At 46.4% G+C, this 14,609-nt stretch overlaps 1 protein-coding gene across 3 annotated transcripts in view; it reads right to left on the bottom strand.

Moving 5' to 3' along the window:
- Window positions 1-1,035: 1,035 nt before the first annotated feature.
- ssh2a (slingshot protein phosphatase 2a) overlaps window positions 1,036-14,609 on the bottom strand; it is a 30,599-nt gene continuing 17,025 nt past the window's right edge. For all 3 annotated transcript variants that reach the window (XM_004075914.5, XM_078929534.1, XM_011482922.4), the window contains 13 exons: window positions 9,987-10,099; window positions 9,344-9,408; window positions 8,746-8,867; window positions 8,384-8,449; window positions 8,214-8,279; window positions 7,734-7,928; window positions 5,856-5,949; window positions 5,577-5,705; window positions 4,971-5,017; window positions 4,702-4,848; window positions 4,413-4,613; window positions 3,414-4,329; window positions 1,036-3,031 (listed from right to left, as the gene is read on the bottom strand). In XM_004075914.5, the coding sequence (XP_004075962.1) occupies window positions 1,520-3,031; window positions 3,414-4,329; window positions 4,413-4,613; window positions 4,702-4,848; window positions 4,971-5,017; window positions 5,577-5,705; window positions 5,856-5,949; window positions 7,734-7,928; window positions 8,214-8,279; window positions 8,384-8,449; window positions 8,746-8,867; window positions 9,344-9,408; window positions 9,987-10,099 (3,673 nt within the window). In that variant the 3' untranslated portion in view covers window positions 1,036-1,519. The remainder of the gene's footprint in view (window positions 3,032-3,413; window positions 4,330-4,412; window positions 4,614-4,701; window positions 4,849-4,970; window positions 5,018-5,576; window positions 5,706-5,855; window positions 5,950-7,733; window positions 7,929-8,213; window positions 8,280-8,383; window positions 8,450-8,745; window positions 8,868-9,343; window positions 9,409-9,986; window positions 10,100-14,609) is intronic.

Here is a 14,609-nt window from a genome sequence, read left to right as displayed (position 1 = left end):
ATGCCACCAAGGATCATGGCAGTTCTGAAGGCAAGGGGGTCCAACCCAGTACTAGTAATAGATTTTTTCCTGTCATCTACAGAGAAGGCAGCGTTCCCAAGCGGAGCAGGTTTTTTATTTTAGCATTTGCAACCTCCACCATCTTCCCTGTGACACGGATTCCCGGCGTCTCTGTCTGAGTCATGCAGGTCTGTTTGCATTGACAGCAGAGGATGAGGAGGGGAAAAATGGAACAAAAAGACTGTAAATTCTAAAAAATATAATATGGACAGTAAAATAAGAAAAATGCTGCAAAATCTTGTGAATGAGGGGCCACCTGTAGACCATCTGGAGTGTGTGCACATGCTGGGCTGAAAGTATGTGAAATGAATTCCTACAGAGCCAGTGACAGAAAATCAGATGCTCATCAGAGAAAAAAAGAGAAGCCGAGACATTTAATGTCCTTTACAGCAACTATTGTCCATTATTGGTTTTCCTTTTTCCAGTAACTTTGTGCAGAGTTGAAGCTTTTAAACTCAGATCTCTCTCATTTTTCAAAATGTTACAAATACAAAGATTAAACAAGAATGCCATGCAGCATTTGTTTGTTAGGATCAAACCTCCAGTTTCCATACAAACCTTTAGAAAAGACTTTTTCTGTCGCAGCAGGGCTTCCAGCGCCCTACATCCCAGGGTTTAATTACCCACATGAAACAGTAGGTAAAATGCCAGCCCGAAATGAAATCCACTGGAGGCTTTTCCCACAGGGGCAGCTGGGATGTGCTCTTAGATAAAGTTGATTAAAATACCAACCTAAACTGATTTTCTATCATCCAGATGGAGATTAACTTAATCTGACAAAATTAAAGGTGATTTTTACCTGCAGATCTGACCGCTAAAGAGTAACTCCAGCCTGAATAGAGCTCTGCAGACAAAAATGCGGAAAAATACTCAACTTAGCCAGCAGGTGGCAGTATATGCAGCTTCCTGTAACTTCTTTTTTTAAATGGACTTTTATGGAAAGTGTTTCAAAAAAATAAAAAAAGAGAAACAAGATGAAATCTTTGTTATGGTTTAATAAAAAATCTGAATAAAGACATGTCTGTGCACGTAGGAAACAAAACCACAGAGACGAGTTTATTGAGAAAACAGTGCAAAAGAATCCTCCCCACGCAGAAACATTTCAAAATAAAAGACAACTCATTCAATCAGTAAAGTGCGTTTTCTGAGAAAAAAGCCCCGTCTGGTTGAAGTTCTGGAGACTCTGAAGAGGCAGCGAGGGTCACACGAGAACAAACAAACACGCTTTCATGAAAAACAAAAACAAGACAGAGTCAACAGGGGGCCTGATATGCACCGTCAGTCAGTTCAGTTTCCAGGACACGGCTGTGCAGGCAGACCTGTCCACAGCTCACACACATATCCAGTGGTTTACATGCAAACATTGAGTTCACCATTTATGTCTCCCGTTCACACACATCATGCCGTCTCGCTCACACGTGTGCTCGGCTCCGGGTGCATCCGGTCCATTGCACGGAAGTTACATAGTGTTGTACATGAGAGCGGCCGCTCGTTTCTTCTCTGCGGCTCTGCGGGAACGTCTGGCGTGACCTCTGCCCTGCTGGCGGGATGCAGGGCTGCATCTCCCATCTGCCTCGTCCGCCTCGCCTTTGTCGTCTTTTGAGTTGTCGTGGGCGGAGAGGCGCGGCGGCGGTGGTGAGGGCGTGTCACAGTTGGACGAGGCGGTGCTTTGAGACAGCACCTTCTGCTTCTTCCAGGCGTCGTCGGGGTGAGACTGGGAGACGAGGTGGGAGTTCTGGGGGTGCGACCGGGTCCTGGCGTGTGGCCTCAGGTCCAAGTCGCTGAGGTCGTTAGCCGACAGCTCAAGGAAGTCCAGTTTAGCTAAGGAGGCGGATCGCTTCATGAGAGAAGGGGTGGTGAGGCCTGCCTGGCGGATCCGAGCCTCGAGCTCCAAGGCCCTGGGCCACGCCATCTGCTCAACATGACCCCGCCTTTCTCCTGTGTGTCTTGAAGGGCTCGCTTCAGAACTCTGTCCTTTAGAACCCTCTGGTTCCGTGTCCATCGCGTCTCGGAGTCTCTGCGGCTGCTCCGGCTCTTGCTCTGTACTGACCCCCTCGTGCAGGAAGGCCTGCAGCTCCTGCAGCGTCTGCTGGATGCACTCCAACTCCTGCGTGCTGCGAGCCAGGCTGCTTAAGGCCTCACACCCAGCGCCGCGGCCCTGTGGGCCAGAGTCCGACCTTTCATCCGTGTGCGATTCCTGCAGAGTAACTCCATGCACAGATACTTTGTGTGAAACAGCCTGGGAGGCAGCGGGACACTGCAGAGCTTGAAAGGCTCGTCTTTGGGAATGGGTTGAGGTATCTTGTAGGGACTCTTTTAAAGGACTGGTGGGGGTCAGGGATGGCGCCCCCACACAGCTTTCTTTGGATGTGTGCACTGTTTTGGGTTCAGCACCTGGGACTTGGCTGGATGGTGGGCTGGAGGGGCGTGAACGTTGGGTGGGGTTCAGCTCAGAGTGAGATGCTGTCTGCTCCACAACATCTTTGGATTTAGCGGCGGCACAAACCGCCGTGGTCTCTCCCCGAGTAGTCCTTAGCTCTGGAGGTGGGGCTGACCGGACAGGAGGCGGTTCTGGGCTTCGAGGGCTCGGGGACAGTCTGACGGGAGCGTGCTCAGCGCTGGGAGACTGCAGCGGAGACCGCTCCTGCTTAATCTTTTGCTCCAGTTGCTCGGTGGCTCGCCGCACCGAGCCGGCCGGCCTGTCGCGAGGCACCGTGGAGACAAGCGGAGAAGATGAAATGATGTGCATAGCTTTAGGAGGCTCCACCTCCTCTACGAGATCCAGTCGCAGGAGCTGGGAGCTCTGAGATGACACAGATAACGACGAAGAGGATGAGGTAGTGATGTGGGGGGAAGTCGAGGGGTTGGATATGGCTTCGATCTCTGTGACAATATGGCGGACTGATATTCCGTTGTCATGGTGATTGGGAGCAGACTGGTCAACAATGATTTTATGGTCGCTGACTTCATCCTGAGGATTGAAGCAAAAAAAAAAAAAAAACATAAAGTACACACACAAACATCAGAATCACATAACTGGCTAAAAAACTCTGTGGTTACTCTTCTATTCCACTAGGTGTCAGTCTCATAAACACTGATGCTTCTGCTGAATTTTAGAGCTGCTAACATCTATAACAACCAACATCTGCTGTCACACGATTCTCTGATAACACAAAAAGTTAACAGGAAGGGATCTCATTTGACTTAAAAAATAAATATGCACATATATATATATATTGTTAATTACTTCCTGTCACAGGACGATATTAGACAGAATATGACGCTTCAAATAGCCAGATTTCTTTTACCAATTTCAAAAACTTTGATTGGTAAAAGCAAGAAGCCATCTTTACCTGATTCTTCCCATTTCCCTGCTCGTCTTCCTCACTGGCTTCTTCCTCTCCGTCAGATGATGGCGGCGTTTTCTGTTGTAGCTGCTCTGAAGGTGTCTGAATCTGCCCGTCTTGCGCCAGGCCCAGGAACTTTTCCCGCGCTGTAAAGAAGTCGATGCTGTCTGCGCTGTGGTTGGACGAGCCGTCCGCCTCGCCGCGGCTTTCGGAGGAACTGCCGGTGTGCAGCTCGCTGAGATTGTTGTTGTCGTCGCTGGCGGGCAGTGTTGTGGGGCTGTCAGGGCTGAGGGGCGTGTACGTTTCACTAGATTTGTCTGAAACGGAAGGAGATGCTGAGTCCGAGTCGCCGGATCCCAGAGACAGAGAGCAAATGTCCTCCGGGGCGGCGCCGTTGGGTAAATTCAGCAGCAGCTCTGTGGGTTTGCGTTTGGGCCCTGAAAGGGGCAGATGTGAGGGAGGACTGCGGCGAACTCGCTGCAGTTGAGGCGTCGGCGGCAGGATTAGCAGGGCCGGAGGGGGATGCGGCAGAGCAACGGGCACGGTGACGGCCACGCTGGCAGAACAGTCCAGCCTTTCCTCTGGGATGACGGTGGCGGCGCGGGGTCGGGGGAGGGGCAGGACGACGGGCTTTCCGGACTCTGACAGCAGCTCCCCTTGGAGCAGCGACTCGCAGCTACCAGCGGAGAGCGTGTGCGAGTCGCTGATGTGCGCGTCATCAGACTTGCCGGATTCTTCAGATTCAGCACCAAGGGCTTGCAGCACGGCCACACCCAGGAAGTGATGCAATGATGTGGAGGTATTGTTGTTGTGGGAGTCGGCGCGGACCAAAGACGGACACGGAGCTTTGCAGATGGATCCTGGGCGGTCTGACAGCTCACTGTCGGAGTGGGAGCGCCATAGCTTATTGTGCCTTTGTTTACTGCGGAGAAAAGGAAAAACAAAATTGGGTTGGTGACACAGCCCTGCCGAGTGTCACTCACACACTGGTGTCCCCCCGCCCACCTTGCCAGCAGAATTCCCTGATACTCCTCCAGCTGTTTCATGAAGGACGGGTTGGGCTTGGTGACGGCGCGCCTCTCCTTCACATAGTCGAAGGCCGTGTCCAGATCCCAGCCGTACTCTTTCATGGCGTAAGCGATCACGGTGGAGGCAGAGCGGCTCACTCCCATCTTACAGTGGACTAGAACCTTCACGCCGGCTTTCCTGAAGGCGGAGCAGAAAGACGGACGCTCTTACCGCATCACTGCAAAGCTGAGGGATTTGCGTGCGCTCCGAGTGCGGCGTTGCTTACTTGGCTTTAGTGATGAACTTGTACGTTTCGTTCCAATACTCCAGCAGGTTGGTGGCCTCCTCGTCATAAACCCGGATGTTGTGGTACTCAAACATTCCCGGGAAAAAGTTGTCTATTTCTCTGGTGACGTTGAGGATGTAACGCACTCTATATAAAGAGAAACAGAGGGGAGCGTTTATACCCTCACACGTAACTATGACGATAAAACACACAGCATCATCTCTCCACTTGTTGTTGATCAGACGTGTACGCTGAGTTGCTTCTCTTACCCGCTGCTCTGAAGCTCCTCCAGGTTGGAGGCATTCCACTCTGAGCCCTGCAACCCAAACAAGCGTTGATCAATCTATGTGCAACTTCATCGAATGAGGGGCAACCAATTAAGGATAAATGTTGCCTAGGAATGGGTACAGAAACTAAGTTGGTACCGGTACCGATGTACACGGTACTACCAGCACTGTATAAAACATAGATGTTCCTCGCTTCATTTCGGAAATATTTAGTTTTGCTGTACAGCATATGAAGTACTACCGGTATTGACCTGTGCAGTACTACTAGTACTACATAAAGCATGGGTATCTGTGCTTCATTTTGGACTTGTTAATCACCTGTTCTCTACTTAGTATTGGCGTGCAATTCTAGCCAATCATTTCACCTTTCCGGTGATTGTGGGCGGGCTCATATAAGAATGGGTGAGACCTTGAGGGTCAAACTGCCGAAGGCAAAACAAGAGAAACTTTGGCTGAACTTCACAGCAAAATCTTCCAATTCAGCGACCTGAGTTCGATCCTCTCGAATAAGGCCGACATCATGAATGACGAACTACGGTTCCCATGCCTCCAGAAACTGATTCGTTGCCAGACCTTCCTAATTCTTACCAGAAAGACGTGGTCAAATATTTCCGTGGGGCTGTCCATCTGTCCCAGGATGATGATCATTTCGTTGTCGATGAACTCCTTAAACTCCCTCAGATTACAGACCATCTGTATCTCCAGCTCTGTTCGGATCTAAGAAACAATGAAACTAAATCACTTGATGGAATTTTTTGGAAACATTTAAAGTAGCAAAAACGGTCGAGTTCAAAGGTCACTTTCGGTTGCATGCTGCCTGCTGCACTGGTGTAAAGGGTTAAAAAACGGAGATGCCCAGAACTTTACCTCTTTGCATGTGACATTTTCCAGGTCTTTCTGCATCATGATCTCTCTGAGACGCATCCTGATGAGTCTCTCTGTGCGTTCCCGTTCTGTGGGCCTACAAACACACACACACACACACACACACACACACACCTTTAATATGCTGACTCCCTATAGGCCCAAACCCCAGGGACAGAAAACAACCCCGTCACACTTCCTGCCTCGACCCTCGCCTCCTGTTGATTCCTATCCGTAGACTCAACGAAAAGCCTTTTTCAAGTGGAGAATTGACACTTTGTCAGGATTCTCAGAACAGAAAAATCTGCGTGTGCGGCCTTTCTGCCATCTTCAACAAAGTCCTCCTGGAGAAAATCTCTGTTGTGCCGCCTGGCTTTGTTTATACCCTCACTGCTGGGAGACGCATTTAGCCTTTGGACGTCACACGGATCATACCAACAACTGCTTTAATTACCTCTCAGGAGAGGAGCACAGATAGACTTGAAAAACAATAAAAGCCTGTTTATCTAAATGCTAAAAGTTCTGCTCTGAACTTGGGAGAACCAGTTTTAAAGTTGGGAGGGTAAAAAGGCTTTTACCATCACAAATTAAAAGCAGGTTAGTTACCATCAGTCAGGGGTTCCTATACAACATAAAACACATCCAAACTGTGAGTGTAATAAGTTATGGATAAAGAAAACCCCAATGGGAGGAACTGTTCATACGGACACCAGAATAAAGGGAATCGTGCCGATGATAATGTTTATGACACTTCTTTGAAACGCCAATAAAAGGTGGCTATTTACAGTCATAACAATTCATCAAGCAGAAAAACAAGCTCTTATCAGGTTTACAGGGAAACAGTCTGATATGTCAACAGACAGGTCTTGAAGCTCTGGCAGCCACACTGTACGGGAAGACAGAAGGAAGCTCATAAAGCCTCCTAACAATGGCTTAAGAGGCCATGTTTCTATGAGGGATGACAGATGTCAAACCTCTTTTTTCTGTCCAGCTCCACTCCAATTCTTCCACATTCTTTCGATTCAGAGAAATCAGGTGCAGAGATGCTCGCCACCTGTTTCAGTCCGTTTGCCGCTTCGCTCCAGCATTTCAATTTTTCCAAAAGTAAATTGAGACCTAAGCTATTTTGGACACTCCAGGATCTCTGAAGAGAAGAGTGTGTGTTAAGGAGACGCTCCAAATATATAGTGAAGCATGTGACTCAAGCAGCAGTAAGGGCTGGGTTGACATTAAAGACAGATCTAGAAGCCCTAGAATTCCCATTTCTTGAAGTTAAAGCTTAAGTTTTCTAAACATCTGGACATGTTCTTACTCGTTGTGGTTAAACCGGAACATCTGAGACATCAGCTTATCCGAGCTGAAGCCCACTGGTCTGCTTCAAAGAAAGGCAACACTTCCCCCAGGAGTAGCAGTTGGGCGACGGCCCGTCATTTCTGACCTTGTGTGCATGCAGCTCCAGTGAAACACCTTGCACTTTCTCTGAATCTTTGATGTAAGCCTGCACTGCAGCTGGAACGCCTCTGAGGCCCGTTCACACCTGACAGGTGCAGCGTTCACACTCAAAAAAAAAAAAAAAAAGCTTTTACAGAACCAATCAGAAGCCGGATCTAAACACTGCCGGATTCATGTGCTCCACACATTAGTGGGGCTTTTGGAGCCCCACTAATGTGAATCTGTTTAACATAAAGGTGTAAAGTATGTGCAGGATAATTTACGAGTTTTCTTTCAATTGAAACTATTTAGGGCAGAGCATTTATGCTGCAGGAATTTGACGCCCCAGTACGGAGACATACTGAGCCTTTGGATTCAAGTCCCTGCTCCACAACCATCAAACTGTTCAGATGCTTGAGTGTGCGGCGGCTATGCTTCTTTTCCACTCACAGGTCTGTGAAGAGGATGGGGGAATTGGCACGATATGACTCCACATCCTGCATGGCGTTCCATTCGTTGATGCAGAACTGGCTGGAGGACACTCTGCTCTGGTAGTAGCTGACCCAGGTCAGGAACAGGCTGCCTGGGTAGTAGTTATGGCAACGAGCCACCTCGCAGGCTTTGTGGAGCGACTGCAGGGCGGACCTGGGGACCGCGAGAGAGAAGATTCACACTCTGCTGTTCTCTGGATCAGACAGGATCCATTTTGAACGTCAGCCGAGATAAGCTAATGCAGCACAACTGCAGAGGATTCAGAGGAAGTAAGGGGGGGGTCAGAGGAAAGGCAGAAGAATGGAGGGATGAGGAAATGTGAACACAGCATCGGCATGTGAGATTAGGAAGAATGGAGGGTGAGCTCAAAGATAATTCACAGGAAGAGGGAAGGGAAGGAGGCTAAAACTTTCTCTGAAGATTGAAACCACCGCTCACCACATGGCCTGGACCGACACCGGCTTAAAGACATGAACTCTGTTGACGGTGGACACGCTGAAGCCGCTGCGGGGGGGGAGCACAGGGACAGATTAGAGACGGCGGCCGTAAACAACAAAGCTTTAAACAAGACCGGCCCAAGAGGAAGGTGGAGGAGAGCGCCGCCTCACCCGTCTCCGTCCAAGTGGATCATGGTGTCACTCCACAGAGGTAGAACCATCCCCACCGTGCAGCAGCTGGAGGGCAGCATCAAGAAAGAAACAATCAGAGCCTGGCTGAGCATGATAAAAGAGACGGCATAAGAGAGGCCCACATGTAGAGTTTAGCCTCAGAAACTTTGACTAAACATATGGATGTGCTCTACATCTGACCATTAATGCGACTCCATAGCATTTTCACTCCAACAACCACAACTAAACACAAATTTAAGCTAAAACACACAAAAAAAACCCAACTACTATCAATAAACGTGTGCTTCCAGAATAAGATTTCTGCCGTCTTGATGGCACAACAGGGTTCCTGCGGCACCCACCTATCAGAGGAGACAAAGTCGATGCCCAGCACAACGCTCTCCTCTGTGTCCTGTCTGCCGTTGGTGGAGACCACCACCATGTAGCGGGTTACCTGAGGATACGCACTCTCCAGACGCACAGCCTGTGGGAACAGGAGCACAAAGACTGAAATGAAAAGGCAGACAGCAAGTCAAAGTCTTCCTCAATTTAAAAATAAAACCTTTAAGTATTTCTGCTGTCAAGAAGGTGCTGCCTCGGATTGGAAATATCCAGAATTTATACACTAAACTGGTCGGGTTCAAAGCATCCGACTGTAACTGAGCCACTTTCACTTTTATTTCCAAAAATTTTGTGGTTTCTCGAAGAGGGCAGACAGCTTTGGCGGTATATCAAAAATAGTTTGTACTTCTAGGAGTATTAATGTTTTTATTGGTGTCTGTGCAGATGAAACTGGAGTTCTTTTTTTCTTCTTTTTTTTTTGAAAACAGGCCAAGTTTCAGTTATTTCGGTTTCTGAGCAAAGAACTGAAACCAGACACTCTAGAGGGCGAGCTCCCAGACTGCACCACCACCCTGCGGCCTAACTACCATGAACACACGCAGCCTGTGGGACACTCACCAGACGGATGTTGTCTTCAGGACGCAGCACAGTGAACATGGTCTGAAGATGCTTCTGAAGGTCGCCTGGATAAAAAGGATCCCCAAACTCCATTTTAGAATCAACACAGGAGCAAAAGAGTCTCAATAAGACAAACGCACAGCGTTCCCTTGTGTACCTCAGGGGTTACGTTCTAAAGTCTGTAATAGGGGGAAAATTGTGAAGTAGGACTATGGATGTTAAGACCATAAAACCCCTCATGACACACTTAATATTCTTTTTTTTTAAAACATTTTTACACTTTTCTTTCTTGTTTAAACTCTTAAAGTTCAAACCATTGTTGAAAAATATATTGTTTTACAGAATGAAAACAAAGTTCTGATCACAATCGACAATCTATGTAGATTTGGCAAACTGAAAGCATTAAAGGAGACACGGCGGAGATTGATTGACAAGGTCTACAGCTTGTAGATCACAGTGCGCCTTAAAAATAAAAAAGTATGCAAAATTGTTCTGAAAAAAGTCTGCATAGCAGCGCGACTGTGAAAGGTGAATCATGATGAATGAGGGGACACTGCGTCATTTCTCCTGAACCTCAGAAACGCTGTTTTATCATAAGCATGTTGTGTTGCGTGTGGTGTGCGTCGTGCCAACATGCTTTTACCAGTGTGTTTGTTCCTGCGCTGGCTGCTGCGAGGCCCAGAGTTCGGCGCGGGGCTTTTACCCCGGGGGAGGAAGAGGGCCGCGCCTTTCACAGTGAGGAAACTCTCACTGATGCTGAAGAGGGAAAAGAGGGGAAGGAGAAATGAGACGTGTGCAGTAAAAATAAAATCTTATGATTCGGGTTTGAAGATTTGATTTTGAATAACGCACATTCATGGTGGCTTTCTTGGACGGACTGTCCTCCACTCATGAACAACAAGGCGACTTTGTCAGTGTCACAATGCTCCTTTGAGCTGACTGGAGCTGAAAACACGACCCGGGCCTGGATGTGAACTGGGAACACAATGTTCTCTGCTCCTCCACACAGCTGGACTGCACGCACAAACTCACAGCAACAGCTGCCAGCAGGGAGGGATGCATGGGAGGAGGCCAGGGGAGCAAGAGGGAAGTCGAAGCTGAACCCCCACCTCCTTTCCAAAATGTTTCAGCAAAGATAAGAGCTGGCAAGCAAACAGGGCTCCACAATTAAGGGGCTAGTAATAACTGGGGGGTCTGTTCCTTTCTAGAACGCTCAATCTCAGAAGGTGTGACTGAGGCTGTAGAGGACACCCAAGGAATTGAGGTCAGTGTTTTAACCACATAGCAAAAAAAAAAAAAAAAAGGTGCGTTGCGACTACATGACTCACACACACAACTTACAAAACTAGTTGGAAGACCTTATTGCGTAACCAGTTGTGAAAATATGGGATTAATAAAAAAATACAATTATCTGGAGCTGAACTCATGAGTCAGAAGACAAAAACCGCAACCAATATTAGGAATCCAGCAGAGACGAGCGGATATCCTACAGAATAACAACAATACAAGGCTTTCAGGTGGTGACACAACTGAAAGAAATGTTAATATTCTTCCAAATGCGACTCTTTATTAAATAGAAAACCACTTTTAGCTACTTTGATTTTTTTACTTCTCCGTTTAAAAACATAATAAAGGCTAATGGTAGAGAAGGTCAAATGTAAAGTTATGCCACCCCAACAGTGATGTGTCCAAAGCAAAATGGAACAATTGGCACTACTGTTACAAGAGGAATCACTGATTCACCGTAAGCCAACCTGTTCAGGCCTAAACAAAAGGTTAGTTTCATAGCCTCTGGCAAGGGGATGACGTCGACACCACGCACATCTTTCTGGATTATGCAAACATCTGAGGTTTTGGACACTCAATTTAAATACACATCACACAGGAAAGCTAATAAAAGCTCATGAAGAGCATCTTTATACGCAGAGGCCTTTGGTGTTCTCAGTCACATGGTTTTCCTGTCATTTCCCTCTTCCATCTGATCCTCCATCTAGCTGACTTCCCAAAGAAATGCTGGATCAGAGTAAAAACAACCCCCCCCCCCCCCCCCCCTGCTTTGCGCGGACCTCATTTCCCATCATCCACCCCCCCTGGACCCAGCTGTTTCCTCCTGCTCCTCCCCTCAGTTTGGCCTTTGTCTGTACTTCTCGGAGCTCCGTCCCACTTTCAGCTCCTGACATTCTCCTCCACCCCCTGCTGTGTCATGCCGTCCTCTGCTTCCACCCCTCACCCCGACATACTGCCCTCCGCAGTGACCATGTAAAGCAACACTGCCGCTCTCTCTGAAAATCCTTCATGGAGAGCGTGCATGCACACACCTGCAGGCAGGACGCACACAAATCTGAGCCTGACGGTGAGAAGGCCGGGGGCTGCCAAAGACAAAAAAAGCTGCTAAAAATACACCAAGTCCTTTAAAAGTTGAAGCTATTGATAGAGCGCATACATGAGAACACAGACGGCTTACTGTACTGACAGCAGAGTGGACTACCTGGAAGACCTCTGATGAGACTGCTGTCAGGCCCCCCAGCAGAGGAAATTATGCGGGCTCAGCTGGGTCCCCAAACGGGAAACAAACCCCGGGAAGACCAGGAAGGAATATTAATTCTAAGCAATCCAAAATAAAGTCATTACGTCTCTTCATGATGAAAAAGTGCTAAAACAGCTGAGGATTCACAAATTCAGTTATTCTGACACAGAATTTCTCCACATGCTATAAAAAGGCAATAAGTCAGATTTTGTGTAACCTTCATGCATTTTATGAATATAAAATGTTGAATTATAAATTAAGTCAAATATAGCTGGTTTAGGAAGTATGATAAAAGCAGTACTAATGATTACTAATCATTGTAAAAACGAGCTAAATATCTTCAAAATGAATACAGCTGAAGATAATAAAAAGAAAAAAGTGAGGACAGCTTAATAAAAACAACTATCTGAAAATAAAGCAAACAAATAGAACGATGAAACAAGCTGGAAGAAGCAAAATAGGGCAACAAGTTCACTTTAAGTCCTATTGATACAGTGTGAGAGGGAGGGGTTGGACTGTGGCAGATGGGGGGGGGGGGGTGTCAGGTGGGAGGCTGGTCTTTCCACAAGAACACAATCCGGTTTTTGAACTGAAAAGAGCGGGCATCATGACAGACACAATCATCACTATGTAAGGACCAGTCTTCACTGTGGGCAGATGACCAGGGTGACCCCCTCCTTCAGCCCCTCTCCATATTAGTCAGTCTGCAGAGAGGAGAGTGGGCTAAATATAAAGCTGGCTCCAAACTGGGATTGCGCTAAAGGCCAGAAGAGTTTGCCATCGTGTCAGAAACGCACATATGGGAAGGAGTCGGTCGACCTGCTGTGAGCGTCTGAGCTGGAGTTCAATGCAAACATACCAAATCTAATGAGTTTTGGTTCTGACCCCCCCCCCCCCCCCCATCTGGTTCTCTTCATGACTGAATTATAATAAATTCAGTCATAGATCTAAATTTGTATCCAAACTGTCATAGCTGAACCAATAATCGAGTTACGAATACCTGGATTTAGCCAACTATTCATTTTAATTGAAGAAATCTGAGACTTTCATAAAATGTATTAGCTCTTACATTTACATTGCCAAAATTTAGATGAAAGAACCAGTTTGTAGTTAGAAATATTGGTAGAATCTGCTTTAAAGGAAAATCAGCCCACTGATTTGATTAGTAAGTTAGAAGAATTGGATGACGCCTATATCAGAAGACAATAAATGGACAAAAGAGAGCAGAGTATTCAAACTTGTGGATTCCACTCTCCACAAATTCTAAAACGACATTCACACCAGAGCTTTAGCTCCAGACTTGAAAGTCTGTCAACTACCTAAACCTTTTAACTGATTCGCATTGATTGCATAAAGGTCTAAAAAGCTACAGGGCAGTTTGATGTATTTAAAGAATTAAACAGAGCCTCTTTATGTTAGTGCCCAATTAGACAGAGCCCTTCCCATCGTTGACCAATCCAATGGTAGTACCCCCTTTTATGTTAGCCTCCAACACATTTTGAGTGTATAATGTAGGTTATATCAACTTTTATTTAAATAAAACTGTTGCGGTGTCATGAAAATAATGTATTTGCCGTTTTTGTTTTGCTATTTACTCACGTTTCGCAAGTCATATCGTCATCGCAATATGAATCACTTTTATTGTACCTCACAATTTATCCTTATATTGTGCCCTAGTCATAGTGCATGTTATTTAGGTGCCGCCTGCAACATCCCTAGTGATAAAAAGTTAAATAAAACATAATTCTACATGTACTTTACGGGCATCAATAGTTCCTGGAGCAGACAAGGTCTTCAATTATGTCGCCAACGTTATTGACATTTACTGTCTTCTAATCAGCCGTACTGACAAAGATAACAGTTTGGCACGCCTGATTTCACCGCTAAAGAGTAACAACACAAAAATATTATATACTACTTCCACATTTCCCCCTATGCTCACTTCCTCATTGCGTCTTCATCAGTGTTCTTTGGAAAACACAAACATGCAGAGCGGAAGAGAGTTGACCAGCATTTCCAGAACTGGTGTCATCACAGTGTTCCAGTTGCCACAGGTAACACTTAAGTCTAGCAGTAGTTGCAAGGTTTGTCATTATCCAGAGAGAGGGTGGAAAAAACATGGGTCCATAAAAAATATTTTATAAACAAGTGTGCATAAGCCCTGAATTTCCAAGAATGCATGTGTGCACACCCGTGCACAGCATTACAGACCTGAACCTCAAAATGTTCCAACTCATTTCTGCTTTCTTTACCATTAGAACATGGTCTTAAACGAATATTTAACAAACAAACAAAATATCTAACTTGGGTACACCCTAAAAAAAACTGAAAGACAAGCATATTCAATAGCTTCACCAGAACATCATATGCAAAATAGTTTAAAAAAAACAATGCGACTGGAACAATCACCTTCCTCTGCTCCACAGAAAAACCCAAATCACCCATACTGCACTTCACTGGAAAAGGCAAAGATGAATATTCCACATAAATTGATTGTGATTGAAGCAAAATTTGTTTAATCCGTACATGATATTGATTTCTTTTGTCTTCTTTAAAAAATAGAGATGTATGAGTACTAAGAAATGCAAGAACAGACTAGCCTTTGATCTGTGCTTGAGGGCAGACCACATGTACAAGTCAATAAAGCCCTAGCCCATTCACAAACAAAAAGGAGGCACTTTTCTTAGGAGTCTGCAGACGCAGAGATGACAGATAAGACAACAGAATGCATTCCCACAA

The sequence above is a fragment of the Oryzias latipes genome, chromosome 13, assembly GCF_053564925.1.
Source record: "Oryzias latipes strain Hd-rR chromosome 13, Olatipes_Hd-rR_3.1".
In the NCBI taxonomy this organism is placed as follows: domain Eukaryota; kingdom Metazoa; phylum Chordata; class Actinopteri; order Beloniformes; family Adrianichthyidae; genus Oryzias; species Oryzias latipes.
Note: the sequence above shows the minus strand (reverse complement) of the source record. Positions and strands in the feature narration are given on the sequence as shown.